Source organism: Lepisma saccharinum, chromosome 4 (assembly GCF_977018435.1).
Source record: "Lepisma saccharinum chromosome 4, izLepSacc3.1, whole genome shotgun sequence".
NCBI lineage: Eukaryota > Metazoa > Arthropoda > Insecta > Zygentoma > Lepismatidae > Lepisma > Lepisma saccharinum.
The window spans coordinates 99,847,208-99,872,579 of NC_139232.1; the positions used below are offsets into that span (position 1 = coordinate 99,847,208).

At 36.0% G+C, this 25,372-nt stretch overlaps 1 protein-coding gene across 1 annotated transcript in view; it reads left to right on the plus strand.

The window, feature by feature from the left end:
• The window catches only part of AlaRS-m (alanine--tRNA ligase, mitochondrial), a 38,554-nt gene that overhangs the window by 10,243 nt on the left and 2,939 nt on the right, over positions 1-25,372 (plus strand). The window contains exons 2-9 of the mRNA XM_083120941.1: positions 7,593-7,870; positions 8,208-8,381; positions 9,533-9,678; positions 10,558-10,749; positions 19,471-19,615; positions 20,349-20,476; positions 21,914-23,351; positions 24,214-24,552. Of these exons, the coding sequence (XP_082977067.1) occupies positions 7,646-7,870; positions 8,208-8,381; positions 9,533-9,678; positions 10,558-10,749; positions 19,471-19,615; positions 20,349-20,476; positions 21,914-23,351; positions 24,214-24,552 (2,787 nt within the window). The 5' untranslated portion in view covers positions 7,593-7,645. The remainder of the gene's footprint in view (positions 1-7,592; positions 7,871-8,207; positions 8,382-9,532; positions 9,679-10,557; positions 10,750-19,470; positions 19,616-20,348; positions 20,477-21,913; positions 23,352-24,213; positions 24,553-25,372) is intronic.

Genomic DNA, 25,372 nt, shown 5'->3' on the forward strand with positions numbered 1-25,372 from the left:
AATTTTTGTAAGGCTTCCTGCAAAACTGGTACCGTGTTTTTTGGAGTTATTATCAACTTGTTCAACTTTCGGAAATCAATACATGGTCTCACCGAACCATCAGGTTTATTGACCACCAGTAAAGGGTTTAGATATGGAGACTGACATTGCCGAATTACACCCCACTCCTTCCATCGTTCCAACTCTTCTTCCAACTTCTCTCTTTTAGCCATCGGAATGGAATACGGACTAGAATATACTGGTTCCTGGGACGTCAGAGGTATTGTACATTTAGCATTTTTTGCTAGTCCGGGTTTGCAGGAAAAAATCTCCTGGTATTCCAATAATAACTGCAACAATTCTTCTCTCCTTTCAAAGTTGAGTATCTCAGGAGAATAGGCTTTCTGTCTTATTTCTTCTTCATTGGCCATCCAGGCATCAATGATTACTTGACTAATACAGTTTTCAAAGTCCGACGTATCTTTTCCCGTCAAGGTATTTCTTCCTAATAATTCCTCTTCCACCAGCAGTCCTTCCTTCATTAAATACAGTCTTTGGTTCTTTGTATCTAAATTTGCTTGATATTTTTCCAAAAATGGGTAGCCCATCAATAAGTCAGCATCTAAATTTCGACTTACATAGACCAAATCTTCAAATACACATCCCCCAATTTCAAAGTGAATTCTTCTACATCCTACTATTCTAGAACTTTCTTTTCCAGTAAAATCTCGTAGTTTCACTCCGGGACATTTCTGAAGTTTAAGTCCGGTTAACCTGTCCCGTAACTTAAGCCAAATTTTATATTTCATTATAGTGCATTCACTCCCTGTATCTATAGTGCACTTAATTTTTAATCCTAAAATTTGGGCGATAATTTCTGGTTTCTTGGACGACAATATTCCCCTATGTTCAGGTTCTAATATTTTTATCCATTCTTCATTTTCGACTTCTAATTCTAAATGCAATACTTCTAAGAAATCTTCGGTGAGGAAATTGTCGGTACTCTCATTTTTCTCCGATGCAGTTTTCCCTTCCGTTGTAAATGAGAGAGCTTCATTTACAACGAGGGTTGGTTTAAATTTTGATTTGGGAGCATTGAACCTTCCCAAGCTGGAGTGACAGGATTTAACTCAGTTTGGCAGGAGATTTCCTTTGTATTAGAATTTCTATTGAAGTGGTTGTTGGGGAAACGGGATTGGTTCCATGGTCGTCTATATGGTTGACTTCTATTGCCGTTGCTATAGAAATTCGGCCCTTGGTAACCCCTCTGGTTTCTATTATTGTTCCTATTAGGATTCTGAGGTGTTCTGGTCGCTCCTTCACTTTCGTTGTTAAATCTAGACGAAACTATTTGAGTCTGCCTAACTCTGGGTTGAAACTGTCTTCGGTCTTCTATCTTGGGGTTATCTCCCCTACTTATCTCCAGTTGTTCGGAGGCTTCATATTGACTAAGATAATTTGCTAGTTGTTCCATGGTTTTTGGATCTCGAGTCAATACTAGTTGTCGAACTTTCACCGGACGTTGGTTGATTATCAAATGCAAGACTTCACCTTGATTTACTACTTCCACCAGATTGCAGTAGTTTCCATAGACTTCCCAGCAGTATTCTTCTAACGTTAATCCAAGGGACCTCTGAAATTTCTTATTCCTCAACAGCTGCATTTCTCGTTGTTTAGCCTCTAAAGAAGCATACTGCTTTCAAAATGCATAACAGAACTGATCAAAACTCTTCCACTTCCTTTCATTTGCTATAAACCAGGATTTGGCCTTTCCTGTCATTAAGGAAGGTAAAATTTTCAACCTGTAAAATTCTGAAACTTCCATTATATCTAGATAAGTCTTTAAACTTTCGATGTATTGTTCGGCCGAGACTGAATTTATTTCTCCAGAAAACTTCTCTAAGGCTTTTATATCTGCCAGTCTCAAATTCTGACACTTGGATTTCCTAACTTTGTTTTTAGTCTCTTCTTCTGAAAGGTGATTTAAGAATTCTTTTGACTTCTTCACTTTCTTCGAGCGTCGGCTTCTATTCAACTCTGAACCTTCGTCGGACGTAGCTCTAGAGGATGAGAGGTTACTTCTTTCAGTATACCTCCTCTTAGATACACTAGCGATAGGAGTGGCCAAATTAGCAGAGTGAATCCTCTGACTTTGGTCTACTGAATTAGCACTCAAAGGTAGGCGTTCTAATTTCATGGCTAAAGAATCTATTTCACTAGAAGTTTTGTGAAATTGCCATTGTACTTCCTTTATTTCGTCTTCCATTTCCTTTCTTCTTTGATGTTTTTCTTCCATCAAGCTCTTTGTAATTTCAAGCCTTAAACTTTCAAATAAGCTTGTTAATTCAGTTTCTTTTGTTTTCCTCTGACTTTTTTCTTCATCTATTTCTTCCAATAAGGCTTTCTGGGTTGCTTCTATCTGATCTTTCACTTCTTGACTCGTCACTTGTTTAAATTCTTCCATTTCGGCCCTCATTCCCTTTTGGCATTCTTCTACAATTTTTTGTAACTTATTCTTATTGATCTTACACTCTAATCTTACTTCCTCTATTAATTCTCTCATTTTTTTACTTTCTTCTTCTCTTTCTTTTCGATTCTTCTCTTCATCTTTCTGCCTTTTCTCTTCATCTTCTTGTCTTTCTTTCTGTCTCTTCTCTTCATCTTCTCGTCTTTCTTTCTGTCTCTTCTCTTCATCTTCTTGTCTCCACGTTTTCAATAAATCTATCATTTGGTTCGCAGATTCAGATTTGTTTTGACAACCTTGGCATTTAAAACTAGTTCCATCAACATCTTCATTCGTGGCATCCATATTCAAACAACTTAAGTGGAACAAACACTCGCATCCTTGACATTTGACTGTTCCTTCTTCAGACTTGGAGTCATCAGAGCAGCACTTAAAGGTCGCCATGGTTAATTTTCTTTGTTCCCCCCTTAAATACCTTTTAGACATGACTAAATACTAATATTTGAGTTTTCACACTTTTAAAAAGTAAGTCCTTTTTCTTGAAGAATTTTTTCAAACTAATGAAGTCTTTAAGTTATTGTTTCTTATAGGAATCTTCTACTCGTCGTTGGTTATATTCCTCGACTGGAGTGGTCAGGATTCTTCAGCTTCTACGGCGCAACTGCAACTTCGATTCTAACAAGGACCTCTTCTGTAATAGTCGTCTGGCTGGATTCTTCAATTGTCGAGCCTGTACGTTGTATGCCCAGTATCCAACGTCGGTGGTTGAAGTTCTATACTGTCGTGGCCCTCACGATGGGCGCCAAAAAGGATCTGTTACGTTCCTAGTAACTTTCCTCACCCTTTACTCCTATAGCCGGGAGCATTGAGGCTCTAAGGGTCTACACTGAAACCTATCTTCAGGGTAGGTGCAGAACAAATCCAACCAACGTCGTGAAGTTTTAATGAAATGTTTATTTACTGCTTGAGTACTTACAGCCAGTGGTTAGGTAATTCATGACTGGAACTTGGAGATCAATTGTTAATAGATAATTTCAAACTTACTAGAAAGGTCAAACTAGGGTGGCCCAAACCTGGGTTTTACAGAAGAGCGGCATACACCTATTCACTTCTTCCTAGACTTGGAGTTATCACCTGAGATTGCCAATTTAGGTTTTACAGAAGAGTGGCTTGCACCTATTCACTTCTTCCTAAATTGGAACTTATATCCCATTTGGCTAACCTAGGTTTTACAGAAGAGCGGCATACACCTATTCACTTCTTCCTAGATTAGACCGTTCCTATTTGGCCAGTCTAGGTTTTACAGAAGAGCGGCTTGCACCCATTCACTTCTTCCTAGACTGACACCAGAACAGACCTCCTTACGGACCAAACTACTTCATATTTATACCCAAAGTTCCAGCCTCGAACTCCTGTCTTTAGGTAATTTCTTATTACAATACTCCAAATTACAACAGAAAGATATTTGAAAAATACATAGTTTGGCAATTAATAATTTACAAAGAAAGTTTACATATTCATTTGAGTTAACAATTATTTCTTTAAAGTTGATAAAATCTTATATTTTGGAAATATACAAATTTAAATGTTCCGCCATTATTTAATTACAATTAGGTTAGTTCATCAACCATTAATAATCTTTGATTGGCAAATCTATATTTACATCATAATAAATGCCCGTTGTCTTAAGCGAGCTTACTTCATTAGATAGTTACAGAAAGGTGAATACATTTGTTCAACAACGCCTTGATTGGCGCGTTCATATTTGCGTCACAACATGTAGTATCACGGACATTAACAAGGACTTGAGGTAACACTATATCAATTTTTCTTTTAACACGGAATTGCAAAGTTACAAAATAAGTAAGGTCGTAACAAGTACTTTCTCCTGTAAAATTGAAGAAATACGTTTCATGGAGATAAGAATTTTAACAAAAAATTATTCTGTGCGAAATGGAGGGTGGGTTAGATGACCACGAACCCTTGCCGGGCAAACATATCCACTGAGTGTAAACCATGGCTCACAAACGGAATCAGAATCTCAAGTAGAAAACTAAAAATGCTCCATTCTGAAAGTAAGGTGAACCCCAATCCATCTTTTCTGAAATATTACAAGAGGTATAAGCAAATATATAAAAATGTATTGCACCAAGCAAATTAATCATGTTGACCGTAAATTCAATAATTCAAACAATAAATGTAAAACAATGTGGGAAAGTATAAGAAATGCATCAACAAAAGACCAATCTTTACGTAATAATATGGTGATGTGCATTAATGGAAAAGAAGTCCAACATCCCCTTAATGTTGAGAATGCTTTCAATGAGTATTTTGTAAATGCAGTTCCAAATAGAAGGAATGGGTTTATGGCCTCTCCAGAAGAAGAATGTTCTACACACATAACAGTAAATGAAAAATCCTTGTTCATTTCTTCCATTACAGGAATTGAAGATAATCTTCAGGCATATAAAAATCAAACCATCTGGCATTGATGAAATACCAGACTTCCTAATTAAGAAATGTTATACTTCCCTATGTCAAACATTGCTACATATAATAAACAATTCCATTGAACATGGTATTTTCCCAGATAGGATGTTGTTAAACCAACCATTACAGAAGAAAAATGACCCAAAAGATTTATCAAATTACAGGCCCATTTCGCAACTTTCAGTCTTCTCAAAAATTATTGAACATGCAATAATGCTGTAAATCACGAGATACTGCTGTGGAAACTTAAAAAACTTGGTATCCGTGGACTACCACAAAAGTGGTTTCAATCTACCTTACCAGTAGAAAGCAAATTGTAGAAATTACCAATAGAAAGCAAATTGTAGAAATCCCTCACACCACAGCAAAAAGGATACGTAACACATCAACACTCCACCATGAAAAGTGTAACATGTGGCGTGCCTCAAGGAAGTATTCTTGGCCCTCTTTCGTTTCTTATGTACATAAATGATTTACAAAATGTTATTGAGACAAATGCAATATTATATGCTGATGATACAAATATTATAGTAACAGACACTTCCAAATATGCTTTACAATCTAAGGCTAATAACGTATTAAACAAATTAGATGACTGGTTTTTAAATAATAATCTACTCAACAGCAAAAAAACAAATTACATTACATTTTCTATAATCCAAACCAGAAACCAAATAAGCCTCACTCTAATATCTGGGAATACACAACTAGAGCCTAAGAAAAATCAAAATTTCTGGGTGTCTTATGTTAAGCAAAATATTTCCAACTTTGCCACAAATGAGGAAATACATGGCCTCAACACAAGAAATAAAGACAAACTTCAAATAAAACGCTGCCGCCTTAACTTATGTAAGAAAGGTCCCTTAAACTCTTCCATAGATCTCTACAATAAACTATCACAAGATGTGAGGCAAGAACCAAAATTGATGATATTCAAGCACAAGATAAAATCGATGCTTCTGAAGAATGTTTTTTATTCTTTAGCTGAATACATGGAAGCGACTTTTACATAAGACAAATGTACATAATGTAGTATAATCACATATTATTCTTGTAAAATTAAATGTAAAATGAAAGTGGATAATTAGTATCACCTAGAAGTAGGCTGCAATGTTCTATATCTTCTCATGTTATATTTTTTTGTGATTTTGATATAATACCAGAGTAAGACACAATTTTTGGCTATATATTTTGTATTTGTAAAATCTATTACTGTAATATTGTATTGTAATGTAAGTATTGACATGTCCTATATTACCATGTACTGTAATTTGTACACACCGGTAGTCCTTGGACGCAAATAAACTAAACTAAATGGAGGTTAAGATAAGGGATAATGGTTAGGAGTTTAATTTATTTTCATCCAAGAACTACCGTGTGTGTACAGTACATGGTAATATAGGACATGTCAATATATTGCAGTACAATACTACATTAATAGATCTTGCACATACTAATACAAAATACATTACCAAAAATTGTAAATATTTGGCCTTACTCAGGTATTATATCGAAGTCACAAAAGAGAAGCATAACATGAGAAGATATAAGTTCAAAAGTGCCAACTGGTGCTGTTGTTCCTATGAGTTTTTGTGCACAAAGGTCTGGGATCACATTTCAGGATCCAAAGGTTTCTGCTTCTTTCAACAAACCTGCAATTTTTTTTTACATAATATTTAAATCTCATTTTAAAAAAATCTGATGGTGTTCATTCCGACTGGGGCTATTGATGCATCCATATCTACCCATACTGTTTATTTTTCTTTCTATTTTTTGTTGAACAATGTGTATCAGACAATTTTGGAGCATGGGAAAAATATGCATTTTTCTAGTTGTGGGACATGAAAGTTGTACCTGTGTATGGACAACAGAGACATTGACAATTTTTGTAGGAGGGTAGAGCGTCAGGCCATTCATAAAATTTGCAAAGTAGAGATAATAATATTTATTATATTTATTGTGGTTAAGATTATTATTAAATTATACTTTCATAAACCATACAAATTTATTATTGTATTCTTGCTTGGGGAAACCTTTTGTACTTCATCTGCCAGATGAGTGGACACCACTATTATTTTCATAATTTTTTACATTTCAGTGAATATTTATTGTATTTTGTCAAACTTTTACACACATCATTGCTTTAAAAGTTTGGGAGAAATTGTACTTAATGAAGCTTAAGTTGTGTGACCTCTCACATAAATCATATTTGGCATTTTGAAAACTGTGGTAACAATTATTATTTCTATTATTATTAAATAATTTGTTTAAATAGTGTAATATGAAAACATGACTGGGTTACTATATTTTACACTTATTTCTTTCAATCTAATGCAGTATTTACTTTGATTATTCTGTTCATATACTAACTGAAATTTATTTTGTTATTGGCAATACAAACAAGCTCTCTGCCTTCATGGGGGGGGGGTCATCAGACTAGTTCAACCCATTCTCCTATGATGGACAGTCCTTGATTCCCCATTGATGTTTAGATAATCAATATAAAATTTTCAGTGTCCAAAAAAATTTAGTAATGGTTTGTCTCTCTACCTACATAAATGTTTATTCTATTATGTTGTTTTTATAACACTTTAAATTAAATATACTACTATGTGAAATTGTCCTATCCTAATTTCTGTTTTTTTTTTTTTTTCTTCAGGTATAAATCAGGTGGATATCGAACATTGCAAAATTCTTGCTGAGCCATAAATAATGTTGTGCAGCAAATGTTTTAGAGGATTTGTCTGTAACAGGAGGTTTGCACCTTTGCAACTACTTAATTTATATCACAGTAGCGAAGGGAAAAGTGCAAAATCCATAAGGCAGCACTTTATTGACTACTTTGTATGTCACCATGGACATAAACATGTGCGATCAAGCCCGGTTATACCATTCTCTGACCCATCACTGGCTTTTGTCAATGCAGGAATGAATCAGGTATGTTGCTGATTGTATGAAATGTGCATATGATGTATTTGAATCTTAGCAACGCAGAAAATACATTTTTTACAAAATGTGTGACCTTGTTATACAGTGTACATGAAACATCAATGCTTTATCACTTGTTAATTAATTTGTGCTCATCCCTCTTGAAAGTGTCATGAGGATTACTACAGTTTTTGTTACATTATAGTGTTGCTTTATTCCAAGTATATTTGAACGCCATTCTTCTTGATCACAAGATGTTGCAGAATATTAAAAGTTGTGATTATATTTTTAATATAAAAGATTCACTTTATTGTAGTTATGGTTTATTTCAAATTTATTCTTTCAGTTCAAGAAAGTCTTCCTAGGACTGAACCCTCCACCATGTAAAAGAGCAGTTAACAGCCAGAAATGTATTCGTGTTGGTGGAAAGCACAATGACTTGGATATTGTTGGCAAAGACGGATACCATCACACCTTCTTTGAGATGCTTGGAAATTGGTCTTTCGGTGACTATTTTAAGGTCAGAAACTTAGAAACATTTAATTTACATTATTTCAAAAGGCTTTATTGAATGCTTTAGTTATATGCATAGCTTTGGGTTGGTATTCAAATTGCTTTTGCTTTAATAAATTCAGGACTGTGTCTATGATAAAATTAGTTCATATGTTTCAGTTATTCATGCATTATAAGATGTTAAAATTGCAAATTACAGAACCAATTTGTTGGTTCTGTAATTCTATTATCATTTTTATTGATTGATTTAGTTTATTTTACTTTGCATTTCTACCACTTTTGGCTAATCGCAATGAGGATGAATGATGAAACTGATGAAGGGACACCCACAAAGAACACCTATGTCCAGGATAGGATTTCAATCAGAAACGCCTGGTGTCGTAGGATGCTATGATAACCTCTCCACAACAGAGGCCGGCTATTATCATCTTCATGAATATTTGATTTATGTATGATTTTGGTAAAAATTATTTTCAAGTATTTCAAAATTTTCAAATGCTAACACCGGGATTTTTTCCACCTGTTCAAGCTAGGCCTGCACCCACCCAGCATCGTATAAAGTGAGTACCTGGAGGAAACTCCGGGGGGTAAAGGCGGCCAGGTGCGTGGTGCTGATCACTTCACTCCCACCTTTGGCAGTGCTCAAGAAAGTGTAGGGCCCTAACTGCATACCCCCTATGCACTTTCATGGCATGGTGCAAAGCACAGGGGAGCATTTTACTTTACTTTTACTTAATCATTTGGTGTAAGACTATATAGAAATGAATATAACATTCAGGTTGTGCACTAAATTTTTGGATGCAATATTGTGCTTATGATTGTGTATTTGTCTGTAGCTAAGTCCGACTGATAAGGGAGTTGCTTAATCTTTACTAGCAATTTCAGCTATTTTTCTCATAGTGCACATGTCTGCATTAAAAAAAAAATTGCTGGCAATTTAAGTAAAGCACAAATAATTGCTTATGCAAGAAATCTTTGTATAGAGTGGATTTATTTTTTGTCCACACATTATGATAATGTAATAATCAACACTTACCATCAGGAGGAACCATGGTAGTATATTTATAATGGTCTCTCAAAATAATGAACAGTTACATATAAATTCACTGCAATGAGCAATCAAATTTAATGGATGATGAAAGACTTTGTCTTTTTCAGAAGGATGCATGTAAAATGGCATGGGCACTGTTGACTGAAGTCTACAAAATCCCTGAACAGAGGTTGTATGTCACGTACTTTGGAGGTGATGAGAAGCTTGGGCTGCAACCTGATGTTGACACAATGAATATATGGAGGGAAATAGGGTAACGTAGATACTCTGCAGTTGAATTTTTTTCTCTCATCAATAATTATGAGACATCTATGTAATCTTGTTTATATGCTGAGTTAATTTGTGATGCAAAGCTTGTTATTGAATAAATCATTGCTACCAAGAACATGTGCTGAGAAATAAATATATATTACCTTTGACTAGGGTTATGTTGAATTGAAAACAACGCCAATTCTGTTACCAAGGCTTGCCAACACCAATACTTCAATATCGTAACAATTAGTATTCAGAATATTAGAATGCATTACATTCCAACTCTTTTACATTACATCTTATACATATATTATATTCCATATTAAAAGTTTTGCATAAAAATGATCATAGATTCACGAGAGAAAACCAGATGATGAAGATAGTGTACATTTAATTGCAGAATCTACTTTGCTCAACAAATTTTTGACACTACAGGGATGTCTATATACGTGATAATACATATCAATTTTACTATTAATGTTTTAACTGCCTGAATGTGAATTTCTTTGCATGTTCCTTAGAGGGATCAGATAAATCAATCAGTCCTTTACAGTATTGGCCAATGTAGGCATATTGTTATCAAACAAATTATTAAGATTTTTACTGATCCAATATATCTAAAAGTAGCCTGTAAATTTAGTGTAAAATTCTGCCAGTTTGTTATTATGATGATGAATATAAACTTGCATAATTCATATGTCCTGGTTTTGTAAAACTGTCTAAATGTGCATATCCTATTCCAGTCACCTGGTTGCGAACGTTAAATTAGGGAAATTTTCTATCAGCTTTTTTCCTAGTTCCTTGTAATATTTCAACTATTTTCTTCCAGTAATCAGGGCAGATTTTTAAAAATAACTCTCTTATAATTTTCAAATTACAGAGTTCCTATCGACCGTATTCTCTCATTTGGTGTGAAAGACAACTTCTGGGAAATGGGAGCAACAGGGCCTTGTGGTCCTTGTACTGAGATTCACTATGATCATATGGACAGAGCTTATGCAGCAGACAGAGTCAACATGGGCTACCAAGATCTTACAGAGCTGTGGAATATTGTGTTCATTCAATTTGACAGGTTTGTATATATTTGATGAAAAAGTATTTTTTCATAATATTATCTAGTTTATAATTGGGATAAAAGAGAGATGCGGTAGTATATGGCCACTGAAATTAATCGAAAAAGTAAAAACAGCTTCGCGGATAAAAGGGAGTACTAGTTTCTCCATATTTATTACCTAGTTATTGTGAGAATGGGTCACTTTTTCTGTCCGGTTGATAACAATAATGGTTAATAGCAAAACAATATTAGTTAATGTAAATTACATCATAGTGATTGGATTAATATCTGTTTCATCTTGCACTGTGGGTCATTGGGGCCAGGCAAGTGAAATGTATAATTCAAGAAATTGTAATCAGGGTTCAAAATACAGTATCAAAATCATTCTCTGCAACAAGCTACTGCACCTTTTCTCATGACTGTATAATTATAAATTGTCTCTAATTGATGAAGGGTGAATTATTGAGAAGAGAATTACGAGGTGTGGCTAGAAAAAAACCGGATTGATGTTGCTGTCGACAAACGACGAGCGCGTCTAGGTCAAGCGGTGCATGAGTGTATAATGTGATATACTGCCTATCCACTGTGTGATTTTCCAGGGTGTGCGGCTCTCAGTTCCGCGATAGCTTGTGGACGAAGTGAACCCTATGTCTGTGCTCCGTCGGAAAAATGTTAAGTGTGAAAGTGGAACAGCTCATCAATTTGAAGTTTCTTATGAAACTTGGAAAATCTGCCACAGAAACTTATGGTTTGCTGAAGAAAGTATATGGAGATGAGTGTTTATCACGCACGCAAGTGTTTGAGTGGTTTCAAAGGTTTAAAGAGGGACAAAAAGTGATCGCGGACGACTCGCGTCCTGGACGACCTTGCACGTCAAAAATGGAATCAAACATTGCAAATGTTGGTGAATTGTTTCAAAAAGATTGTTGCTTGAGTATTCGAGCTATTGCAAAACAACCAACATTATTACATTACGGTGCTGATGACCCTTCGTGAGCGAGTAAGAAGATGACAACCTGATTTGTGGAAAAGCAAGTCATGGACAATGCTCCTGTCCACACGGCATTGTCAGTCAAGGATTTATTGGCCAAGCTTGGGATCCCAGTGTTGGAACATCCACCCTATTCACCGGATATCACTCTATGCGACTTTTTTTTATTCCCAAAGATCAAATCAGCACTGAAAGGAACCAGATTTACGACCGTAGAATCTGTAAAAACAAAAGTGACGGAGGTCATGAACATAGTTTCAGAAAATGATTTCCAGCAATGGAAGATTCGTATGGAGCGGTGTATCGATAGTGCAGGGGGTACTTTGAAGGGGATAATGTTCGTATTGTACAAAGTAACCAATGAAAGTATTGTACAAAGTAACCAATGAAAGATTCTGTAGCAACGGTCTGGTTTTTTTCTAGCCACACCTTGTACATTGTTTTTCTTACTACATAACAAGCTAATGTTGCTTTGTATCAGCTTTGAAACAAAATAATAAATAATTACAATTATTTAACTACAATGGATGCAATTAACGAAAAGGTGGGGAAGAAGATAGGAGAGGAAGAGATGAAGGCCCTGTCGTTTGCTGATGACTTAGTAATATGGGGGAACAGGGAAGAAGTACAGAAGAGCAGGCATGAAATTCAGTGCAGAAAAGAGCAAGGTGCTAATAACAACAAGAAACAGAGCCAGAAGTGAACCAAGAATAAAGATGGACATGGAAGAGTTTAGGGTAGTGGAAAGCTTCAAATATCTAGGAAGCATAATTGAGAGAAGTGGAAGAATAGATGAGGAGGTAAACAGAAGAGGACAAATGGGTGGTCGACTATATCAAAGTGTTCGAAGATTAATATGGAACAGGGATGAAATGCAAGAAGGTAATGTATAACACATACTATGTGCCAATAATTATGTGTGGAGCAGAGACTTGGACAATGACAGAGAGAGAGACAAAAGAAGATGCAGGCAGTGGAGATGAAATTTTTAAGGAGTATATTGGGGAAGACTAGAAGGGATGAATAAGGAATGAGGAGATCCGACACACAGTGGGTGTGGTGAAGCTTCAGGACAGGATAGACCAGGCACAGATTTGGTGGTTCGGACACATGAAGAGTATGGATTCAGAAAGACTACAAGTAAGAGCTTACCATGTACAGTGTCTCTCAAAAGTTTTAGGACGACATTTTAAACTAGGCAACCCAATTTACACAAGCCGTTGGTGGGTTGCGTGCAGAGTTAGGCTCAATTTCAGGGTTGCCACATGCACAATAGATATTTATAAAATACGCGAAAGAAATATAAACAAGTATTATTGTATAAAATTATTAAAAATATCACTATTATATCGCAAATGACAAAATTCTTTCTGAAAGAAAAAATAGGTTTTCTAGTATTTCATCGCTAATGAGCCTACAGTAAGGAAAAGAGGTGAGAGGAAACGAAAGGTTACAAGGGAGAGGAGAAAGAAAAAGCGAAAGGAGAAGAGGAAAAGTAGAGGAGAAAAGAAAGAGAGGATAGACGAGATGAGAGGTAGTGAGGAGAATGGAAAAAGATTCGAGGAGAGATGAGGAAAAAAGAACAAAGAAGAGAAAAGAGGAGGAAAACGAGACGAGAAGAGGGAAGTGGAGAGTAGAGTAAAGGAGAGAAAAAGAGAAGAACGAAAAAAGAGAGAAAAGTGCAGTGGAGTCGGAAATCTAAGACAAGAAAGGAGATAAGAGGAGTGGAGAAGAGTGGGATGGAGATAAGATGCGAGAAAAGTAGGGAAGGCGATATGAGATAAAAGCAGAACAGAAAGAGGGGAGAGAAGAAGGAGAAGGAACTGGAGAGAAGAGGTAGTTGCAGAAAATATCGTCTGAGCGTCAAGAATGGATGCATTGGTCAAATTATCGACATGAAACATTCAATAACATTTTGAAATGTATTGGAGAATATATTAGATCGGTGCGAAATGCCTTTTGGCTGAGTTCAGAGCAAGATAAAATCTTCCACTTAAGATCTTTGATTTTACCTGCGAATACACCACTAAAAAAATGAACGTAATTTTTAATATTTATTCAATTTTTCTCCACTTCTCGGTTCGTTGAAATGGAGATTTTGTAATTCAATATTTCCCCTCCCCCCACAGTTAATTCCAAACTGAATAATTCCGTTTCGCACGGTGTGAACAATGAACACAATGGGATATGTCTAAAACTTACGAAAATTTTCTTCCACCGGAAGGGTTTGAACCTACGACCATCAGATTGACAATCCTGAACGGTAGCCACTACCCTACAAGCTTTCGCTCCTTAAGCCAAGTAGAAGGAGCTGACCAATGTGAAATGTAGATGTAACTCTCCTGCATGTAACGTGCAAACAAGTATTGTTTGTAACAAAGAAAACGAAAGTAGTACGACTCGGCGAAAACATTTAATGGAGAATTGCACGGTGAGAACTTTTCATTCGATATTTGCGGAGGTATCCTTGCATTGAACTCGAGTGGGAAAAGGGGTAAAATTAGCATGTCCTGAATTGCCACACATATAAATAGTTATTTCATTAATATTTGTCAATGTCATTGAAGCAGTACACAATTATCGTTAGAGTATCATAATTCACGATCTTATATATAAAAATATACCGTTGAACGTGTGTCAATTCATTTATTTGTTTATTTTTTTTTATAAATTCCATATGCAGAACAATGTAGCCACTATATACTGCTATTACAAATAATGTTACCATGCTTTTGTTTAATAGAAGGGAGTTTTTTAAGGAACATCTAGTATGGAGGATCGAACGTCTTGCAAGTCTTGTGTCCAGTACAGTCTTATGAAATATATTTGCTGTTGCGTAAAGTAACACGTGTGCGAACTACCAAATCTGCGCAACGTTATACGTAAACAGGCGGAAAATTTTATTCATAAAATCATCTCACATTTGACAGTATTAGTCAAGAGAGACTCGTGGGACACTGTGTTAAGGTGCTGGACTAAATCCTTCTTATTTTTCTTCCTCGAAGAACAACAATTTGTAAGGAAAAGCAACAGTTATGCTCTTTCTTATTTCTTTTAAATTCTTACACTTTCCTTTAATTGGGTTAAAAATAAATAAGAATATTGCTTGCATTTCTGTCATTGACATAGACCAGGCCCGTACGCAGGATTTATTTGAGGGAGGGACCAGAACCAATTATATTACAAAATAGTTCAAATAGTGCGAGCACCATTAAAAAGTCATGATAATTCTATGTTTAGAAAATAATATATTTATAAATTAAATGTTGCGTACTAGGAATTATTCATACAATAAAGAACATGTCTAATTGTGAGTTAACAAAAAAACAATAATAAAGAGACATTTTCGCATCACGATTGCAGTTCGAAAAAGTCGGGACAGGGATTGAAAGTAACGCACTGTCCGGACTAAATCGGTGAATCCGACGTCTGGTAGCCTTGCATCAATGATTATAAAACTAAAACCACCCAATATTGCAGCTTGGAGACTTTTGCGCAAGAAACAAATTCATTTATGCAAGAGCAAAATTGAAATTTTTACACATTTCAAAAATCGACGATGTTATTTTTGTATTTATTTATTTATAGGTTCACATTTAAATATTTTAGGGTTCGAGGGGAGAGCATGGCCCACATGGCCACTCCCCTGGGTACTGACCTTACGTAGACAGTGGAAGAGAAATTTTGGAGAACCTTTCTATTAAATTTAGTATTTACATTCACCTTATGCTCAGATAGGTTAAACCGTTTATTGACAATCGTCAACTTTTCGTTTAATAGATAATATTTGGTTTTAAACGACGGGAGAATATTGGTCGAATTTCCTTTCTTGCTCTTTTGAGAGAATATATACTTCTACAATAGCAATCGCGTTCGGAAACCGTGAAACAAATGACTTGGTTTTCAAAGGCAGACAAGCTTGGTAGTCTAGCTTGCTCGCGATCAAAGTGACTCACTCACGCTATTCAAGGCCGCTTCTTATCGCAAAACACTTGCTTCGATGCACAGTGTCTGCACCCAGCACGTTACAAGTGACCAGAGTCGAATTTTAAACAGAATCTGAAGAATGGTAGATTTCATTAGAGGCGGCTAGGTAGGCACCAGCTCAGCATGCAATAGTTTAAGTGATAATTCCTGACAAACAAAAAACCGTATTGAATAATTATTGGGATAGTAATACGTGTATCCGCTACTTTTTAACAATGTAAGCTCGAAGACAATCTGTATTCCATTTATTTATATTGGCAAATTGGTCAACCGGAGGTTATTTTATCGCCTTCGATAATCGAATTGTCTGATCGATTATTTTTTGTTTACCCAGGAACATGCCCCATAGAAGATTCCCGAGACCGGATTACGCTACACACTCGTAGCTCCCCAATTTCTTCACGATGGTGGGTTTCTACCGGTCCCATACACAGGCCGAGAACCTAGAGAGTGAGCATAGGCGGACTCGAATCCATGCCGTCCTGCAGTCGAAGTCCAAAGCACAGCTCCTTAGACCGCACGGTCATGGAGGAGGACTTTTCTTATTTTACCTTTGGCTAATCGCGACGATGAGGATGAATAATGAATAGAAAAATAAAGAAGGTAACGCACAAAATAGAGGACGATCTTCAACCTCTTAGGTGACGAGTTCAAGCCCTAAATATGAAGATTTCAACCTTAGACGATCTGAATTTCAAAATTATAAACAAAATGCCTACTTACACTAAACTTCTCATCAAGGTCAAAATAGTTTGTAACTGTGAAACTACCCCTGAATACAAATTGACATTTTTTTCCATGTGAGTAAGAATTAAATGTGTGGCTTACAGAGATAGATGATACCTTTTGAGAAACAATTAACTGTACCCTGTCCCAGCATCTCTGGAGCAAAGCCGCGCATAGCGGAAGAGAAGTGGAGAGAGGGGAGAGGGGATCGAGTGGACAGAGCGAATCAGTGCACGCTGCTGGGAAGGCTGGTAACCGAAGTGGCTTTCCTCCCTCCAAGCAATTCCGTTCCTCTCACGTGTTCATCGCTGCTCAGATACTTGTTTTCGTTCACCTGCTCCAGAGATAAGTAGGACAGAGTGTAGTTCGCATACATGTAGCAAGTAAAGAAACTTATCCCAGAATGAAAATTGCACATAGTTTTAAAACGTTTGTTTAAGCAATGAATGACTGGAAACGGATCACACATAATTCCCTTGCCAAAATCTAGTGGTCGAAAATTAATTTCAAGACATATCATATCTATTCACCAGATTCCAAGTTATAAGGAACTATTTCGTAGATGTTCATGAAACCGTTATAAAATTACAAATAAAATATTTTCACAAGCTTAGATATGCTAATACGAAGAAAGAAATTCAGAGTTAAATTTCAAATGCATGCATATAAAGTAATTCTAGAAGTACAGAGCTATATCTGAGTATTTAACTTCTTTTTTGCAGATAACGTTTACAACATTGAGGCGACAGAATAATTAGGAACTGTAGCTCCAAGAGAAACAAAGGGCGTAGTGTATTGGTTAGAGTTCATGAAAGCATTACGGTCCCACGTTCGATCCTCCATACTAGATGTTCCTTAAAAAACTCCCTTCCATTAAACAAAAGCATGGTAACATTATTTGTAATAGCAGTATATAGTGGCTACATTGTTCTGCATATGGAATTTATAAAAAAAAAAAAAAAAAAATGAATTGACACACGTTCAACGAGATATTTTTATATATAAGATAGTGAATTATGATACTCTAACAATAATTGTGTACTGCTTCAATGACATTGACAAATATTAATGAAATAACTATTTATATGTGTGGCAATTCAGGACATGCTAATTTTACCCCTTTTCCCACTCGAGTTCAATGCAAGGATACCTCCGCAAATATCGAATGAAAAGTTCTCACCGTGCAATTCTCCATTAAATGTTTTCGCCGAGTCGTACTACTTTCGTTTTCTTTGTTACAAACAATACTTGTTTGCACGTTACATGCAGGAGAGTTACATCTACATTTCACATTGGTCAGCTCCTTCTACTTGTCTTAAGGAGCGAAAGCTTGTAGGGTAGTGGCTACCGTTCAGGATTGTCAATCTGATGGTCGTAGGTTCAAACCCTACCGGTGGAAGAAAATTTTCATAAGTTTTAGACATATCCCATTGTGTTCATTGTCCACGCCGTGCGAAACGGAATTATTCAGTTTGGAATTAACTATGGGGGGAGGGGAAATATTGAATTACAAAATCTCCATTTCAACGAACCGAGAAGTGGAGAAAAATTGAATAAATATTAAAAATTACGTTCATTTTTTTAGTGGTGTATTCGCAGGTAAAATCAAAGATCTTAAGTGGAAGATTTTATCTTGCTCTGAACTCAGCCAAAAGGCATTTCACATCGATCTAATATATTCTCCAATACATTTCAAAATGTTATTGAATGTTTCATGTCGATAATTTGACCAATGCATCCATTCTTGACGCTCAGACGATATTTTCTGCAACTACCTCTTCTCTCCAGTTCCTTCTCCTTCTTCTCTCCCCTCTTTCTGTTCTGCTTTTATCTCATATCGCCTTCCCTACTTTTCTCGCATCTTATCTCCATCCCACTCTTCTCCACTCCTCTTATCTCCTTTCTTGTCTTAGATTTCCGACTCCACTGCACTTTTCTCTCTTTTTTCGTTCTTCTCTTTTTCTCTCCTTTACTCTACTCTCCACTTCCCTCTTCTCGTCTCCTCCTCTCCTCTCGTCTCGTTTTCCTCCTCTTTCTCTTCCTTGTTCTTTTTTCCTCATCTCTCCTCGAATCTTTTTCCATTCTCCTCACTACCTCTCCTCTCCTCGTCTCGTCTATCCTCTCTTTCTTCTCTCCTCTACTTTTCCTCTTCTCCTTTCACTTTTTCTTTCTCCTCTCCCTTGTAACCTTTCGTTTCCTCTCACCTCTTTTCCTTACTGTAGGCTCATTAGCGATGAAATACTAGAAAACCTTTTTTTTTTCTTTCAGAAAGAATTTTGTCATTTGCGATATAATAGTGATATTTTTAATAATTTTATACAATAATACTTGTTTATATTTCTTTCGCGTATTTTATAAATATCTATTGTGCATGTGGCAACCCTGAAATTGAGCCTAACTCTGCACGCAACCCACCAACGGCTTGCGTAAATTGGGTTGCCTAGTTTAAAATGTCGTTGTCCTAAAACTTTTGAGAGACACTGTACAAGGAGTGGGAATACGGCCAAGGGGGAGACCAAGATGTCGGTGGAAATAGCACATAGTGGAGAGTGTTAGAGGAAGAGGACAAGACTGGAACACTGTGGAAAGAGAGGAGTGGTGGAAGACCAGGAAAAAATGGAGGCACTTGACTTCTATGCCGACCCAGCCAGAGGCAGGAAACGGCAAAGGATGGTGATGATGTTTAACTAAGGTTGAAACCAATTAATTTGTTCCCCCATCAGTATCAGCTGATAAAGACATTTCGAAGTTTTGGTGTAACAACTTTTCGATAAATAGCATATAACAGTACAAAAATTATTTCATTTTTGTTAGAAATCACCTGGTTACATATATCATTTGAGAAGGTGAATTTACCCTGTGAACTCTTAGCAAAACATTTGTAATATTATGTAAATGCTTTTATCTGTATCATCAAAATTTCACGTCAGTCCATCCTCTTGTTAACAACAGTTTGAATGCAATTCAATGAAAATGAAATATTTTCGTGTAAGTTCACTTTTACTTGAATTCTTATTCAGAAATTATTTTCTCAGGAAAGAGGATGGGTCATTGCAACATCTTCCACATCATCATGTAGATACTGGAATGGGACTGGAAAGGCTAACAGCAGTTCTGCAGGGGGTCACTTCGAACTATGACACAGATCTTTTCTCACCTCTTTTCTCAGGAATTCAGAAGGTTAGTAGCTTGTTTTTAATCTCCTGCACATAATTGTGGATATTATACTGCATATTAAGAAACTGTGCAATTTGTGTCGCAGAAGAGCATGCTTATAAGAGAAAATCAAATGCAAATTGTTTGTAATTCTAATGTAGTACATAATTTTTTTTCTAATTACAGTGTAACGCAAATAGCAACATCTTTACTTTACCTTGCAATTATTGGAAAAGTGGGGAAACTTACATCAATATCAAATTATCTCCACAGACGTAATTTCAATAGTGTTATTTCTTAAAATTACAAGTTAAGAAATAATTAAGACTTATCAGCATTTAAAAAAAAATGTTTTTACGTACTAAATAATTCTAAACTGTATGTAGTGCCCTGAGTAAATAGTTCTGTTTCATAAATAATTTGTTGTTTTAATTATCAAGTTGTGACTAACAAATAATAGTTAAGAAGTATGTTTTTCAGTGATGGATGGAATTCCCTTTGTTCTTGTATGTAATAATTTCTAAGGTCCACTGCTAATGTTTTCTTTGGATAAGATTATACTTTGGATACAAGTTGTTGAATGAAACACACAAAACTTCCATGACTGTACATCATGATTCGTAGCAAGTATAGTTAAAACATAAGTACCTACTATTTTTTTCAGTTACATGTATGTTGTGTTCTTAGTTATACAAGACTTGTGGAATATATGAATGTAATTGCAAAGATAAATCACCAAGGTTTTCTTTTAATGTAGTTCACAAAGGCTCCTCCGTATAGTGGCAAGTTTGAGGAAGGAACAGTTGATGAAGGATACAGGATCATGGCTGATCACTCAAGGATGATAACTGTGGCATTAGCAGATGGAATGCTTCCAGATCAGAAGTAAGATTGAGAGGGGGGGGGGGCACATTAAAATTTATGATTGGGCCTCCCAGATGGCATAATAGTAACATTGTAATCAAAGGGTCCTGTATTCGGTAACTGGTGGAGGAACTAAATCATTTAGATCCCACTTTAAACTGAAGGTCCAGTCCCTATTAGTGTATATTAGGGATGGGACGATATGAAATTTTGGCCGATACCGATCCGATATAAAATTAGAAATGGTCCTTGAAGACCCTGAAATTTTCATTGATCTCTGTAATAAATGTGTGTTTCGAGCTGATTGCAATGCAAAAGAAGTTGAATATTTAGACATTTACTTTTTAAGAAAGTAGGACATGGAGATTATCCATAAAAATTACAACAAAATGGCAGAATTTTGCACTAAATTATAAGATATTTATCGATATATCAGATCGGTAAAATAATCGGTAATTTTACAGATACACTGATATGCCTATATAGGCCGATACCGATAGAGTACTGATTAATCGGTCCCATCCCTAGTGTATATGCTTAAAGTGGACATAAAAAAAATTCAAGTGAAGTTTGTGATCATCTTTTGCTGTAGAAAAACAGTAATTGTTACCTAAAAGTTATTGTGTTCAAGGATACATTTCAATATTAATAAAACTAATTCATCAAGTATTTGTTTGTACTATTAAGCCATGATTACAAAGTTGATATTTATTTGTAAGAAACTTATTAATATTTGTGCAGCCACCTAAGTTGTTTCGGAACTGAAAATGGCCAATCCAAATGTCTGTGTTTGAGACCACTGGTGTATAGCATGAAAAATTCTTGTCTAGCTAGAAAGATTTCCTACTTTACTTCTTTCCAAACATTGCAGTAGACAAAAACAGCTTTCTGTGTAATCACAAAAGTGAATTCAGCATGCGGAAATAATTTCTGTATAGCATACTGTCAATGGAGTGAAGGATGCAATTTTAAATCATCATTTCTTATTATCTGTGGTGGTTCGATTCAAAGTACAGTTTTCAAGTAGCTCTGCAATTGTCTTCATGGTGCTGGGCCAACAGCAAAATGTTTGGAACTTCCACCAGTTAGTGACCCTGGAACCAATCGTGCCAAAGGTGAAAGTAATATCAATTATGTGAATGCAATTTGTTTGTTCTGTAGTAAATTTTAGCACAGTGTATATGCTGTGCATTACTGTAATAGACAAAAGCATACAAATATGCAAAATATGAAGCTGAATGGTCAATATTCATAGTCTTAGTTCTGTTATGGGACTTTTTCCCGCAAGTTAGTGGAGTTTGTTGGAGTGCATTTTTGTTTCTTTGGGTTCTAATTTAGCATCGTAAATCAACATAATATGATGCACATTTTTGCTGTATACTGTATAGGAGGTACTGAGGTGGTAAATTTTGATTATGTAGTCAGCAACAACTATTTATAGTAACATTTTTCTTTCAGTCACAAACTAAGGAGAATTATCAGGAAAGCTGTTGCTACAGGAAAGAAAGTGTTTTCTGCAGAACGAGGTTTGCTTCATGAAGTAACAAACTATGTTGCAGAATCTTTGGGTGATTCCTATCCCGAAATCTGGAAAAAACTCGATCATGTTAAACTAATTTGTGATTACGAGGAGGACTTAATGTACTCTTTGCAAAGAAATTCGCTTAAGGAGTGGGAAGGTCTTATTCAGTGTGTGCCGGCTCTTAGGGATCTAGATGAAACTGCAATACCAAATATTGTCGCTGGGTTTCATGAACTGGAAGACAGTGTGAAGTCAAATGAAAGCTTCACCGTATCTGGTGAACTGGCATTCAAACTTTACGACACCTATGGCCTGGAGAAGGAAGCAATTATGAAATTGGCAGAGATTAACAATTTAAAAGTGGATTTAGATCAGTTTCATAATTACCTTGATGAAGTGAAAATTATTAGTAAAGAAGCTAGTAAAGTTGAAAATATGATTAGTTCATCATGGCTTGTAGAGTTTCAAAAACAAGGAATAAAGCCAACTGATGACTCCCTGAAATATAACTATGTTAGGGTTAGAAGTGGTGAATATGAATTTCCCACTGTTGAGTGTTTGGTACAGGCCATTATAGTCAACAATACTCTAGTCTCTAAAGTGAACTGTGATGAAAGTGAATGTAGTTTTATTTTAAATAAAACTTGCTTTTACCATGAAGCAGGTGGTCAAGTGAATGACATTGGTACTATTGTGAGTCACAGTGGTGAGATGCATGTAAAGAATGTGCAAAAAGTGCAAGATTACATTCTCCATATAGGGCACCTTTCATCAGGCGAAGTGCGTGTTGGTGATAAAGTAACATTAAAGATAGATCGCTGTCATCGTACTGCAAACATGTGCAATCACACGGCAACACATTTACTTAATGCTGCTTTGCATCAAGTTCTAACAGTATCATGCCAGAGATCTAGTTACGTTAGTCCAAAATACTTTACTTTTGATTTTTCTTTCTACAAAGACTCTTTTACGCAGGAAGATGTTAAAAAAGTTGAAGACATGGTCAAAGAATGTATAAGAAGAGGAATCGTGGTTCAGCGAACAACCGTACCATTATCAAAATTGCTGGAAATGGAGGATGCAGTGCTGTTACCGGGAGAGATTTACCCAGAAGATGTTCATGTCATTCAGATTGAAGGTGATCTCGTAATATCCAGAGAACCTTGCTGTGGGACACACGTGCTTAATACAGAAGACATAGGGGATTTTTCAGTTCTAGCAATGAAGTCTGGTGGTACTGGTGTAAGATCCATCCGTGCAGTTACTGGTTGTGAAGCCAAAACTGCAAAAGAGAGAGCTACGTTTTTGAGGAACAAGGTTTTGAACCTTGGAAAAGAAATCGACAGCTTCCTTACAAAACAAAACAGTACAGAGGTAAGTTTTATTATATGGAGGTATTTTAGTTAAGTTCCTGTTAAGAACAAAGAATTTCCACACAGGCAAAATATTCAGATTTAAGTTTTTAAGAAAACTGAGATAAAAATGGAACTCAAGTTTATGTATTTAAGAGGACCAAGGTGGAGAAAAAATAATACTAATACAGGAAGATGTAAAATAGAAGTTAAACTGTATATACTTTGAGCTAGTCTTATCACATCCTATCATTATCACTAGTTGAACAGTGTAGACACTTACAAATAATCAAGGTAACTATACTGCTGGACAATGAAAACCGGACACTTTAATATTTGACATCTGAATTGCAATAACAGCTCGCAGGTATATTACAGAATGTTCGGCAGATCATGTAGTACCATATGCACCATTCATAGGCTCGGACTTTGTTTATGCATTCGTACTTAATTCAGTTTCTGCAACATTTAGTTAGCCCTTGTACCAGAGCTTTTATCGACCCATTACGTTATCACAAAAAATGCAAGTGTCCGGTTTTTTTTGTCCAGCAGTATATAAATCTTAAAATTATTACTTTGTGACTACATTGAAACTCTTGATTTTACTGTTTCCTTCGTTATTATAGTAACAGTGTTCCAGATTTAAACCCCCAGTGGAGGCACAAGAGGTTCGGATCCCACTTTAAACTGTAGATCCAGTCCCGATTAGCCTTACTGTGCATACAGTGGACTTAAACACCAAATCTATCAATCGATCAGATTTAAACCATTTTTCAAATTCGTAATTTCATAAAAATCTATTTTAATAACATCAATTATGGCTCAAACGTACAGAAGCAGGTTTTAAACCTATGTAAAACTAAATTTTTCTGCCTTTATTTCAGGAAAACAAGTTTGAAGCTCTGATGCAAGAGTTGAAAAGAGAAGTGAATGACTCTAGCATCATTCCCTTAACAGCAAGGTATGAAATAAATGAAGTCTTGAATGATCTGTCCAAAAGGCTGAGAGATGATAAGAGGGTTCTAGTACGAGATGCGATTGATGAAGAAATGAGATCTGTTGTAGAGACGACCAAAACCCCATTCATTATCCACTGCTTGCAAGCATCTTCAACTAATGATAAACTTCCTTTAAAGAAGGCCACGAACTGGTCTTCCAATCTGCCAATTCTAGTGTTAGGGATCAGTGAAGGTTTGGTCAAGGCTCGATGTTGTGTTCCTCATGTAAGTTTCCCTACATATCATAAATGTGTACTTGTGATTTTCGCTAATTGCATTTCTTATAGCACTGGCACAGTAGAAAATTCATTTCATCTGTATTACATTTGAAAGTTAACATATTCCTCATATTCATTTCACTATGCTGAGCAGTGTGCAAATTAAGATTTTTGCTTTGGGGAGGATGCTCATTTGTGATTTCATTGCAGGGAAGGGGGCAGTGTTTTTTTAAATGAAAATTTGTATTTTTTGCCAGTTGGTGAATTAAACGATTGCCTTGCAGATGTAAGTACCTTAGATTGATTTAGTTCGCGTTTTGTGTCTCTTGGCTAATTTTCGAAGATGGGGATGAGTGATGAAATTGATGAATGGACATTCACAAACAACCAAGACCAAGCAGGATTCGAACCCGGGATCCTTGGCATCGTGATGTGCTAACCACTCGGCCACAGGGTCCGGCTTAAGTGCCTTAGAACGGTGGTTCTAACCTAGGACATTAAATATTGTGATAACATTTACACGTAATTTAGAAACACTTAGTATGCAAGTCTCATTCAATATATAACTGGCAATATGTTGTAAGAAAATTTATTACAAGCACCAAAAGAACTAAAGTATACTATGTTTCAACATAGTTCTCCCCACCCTAGTTCAACGCACCTACACCAGCGCTTGATAAGAGCACTGATTCCAAAGGATAAAAATTCTTTTGGATGCCTGTGCAACCACTCATGCACCGCCGACTGGTCTTCATCGTCATTCTGGAACCTCGATCCACTTAGTGCATCTTTCAGTGGGCCAAAGGTGTGGAAATCTGAAGGTGCGA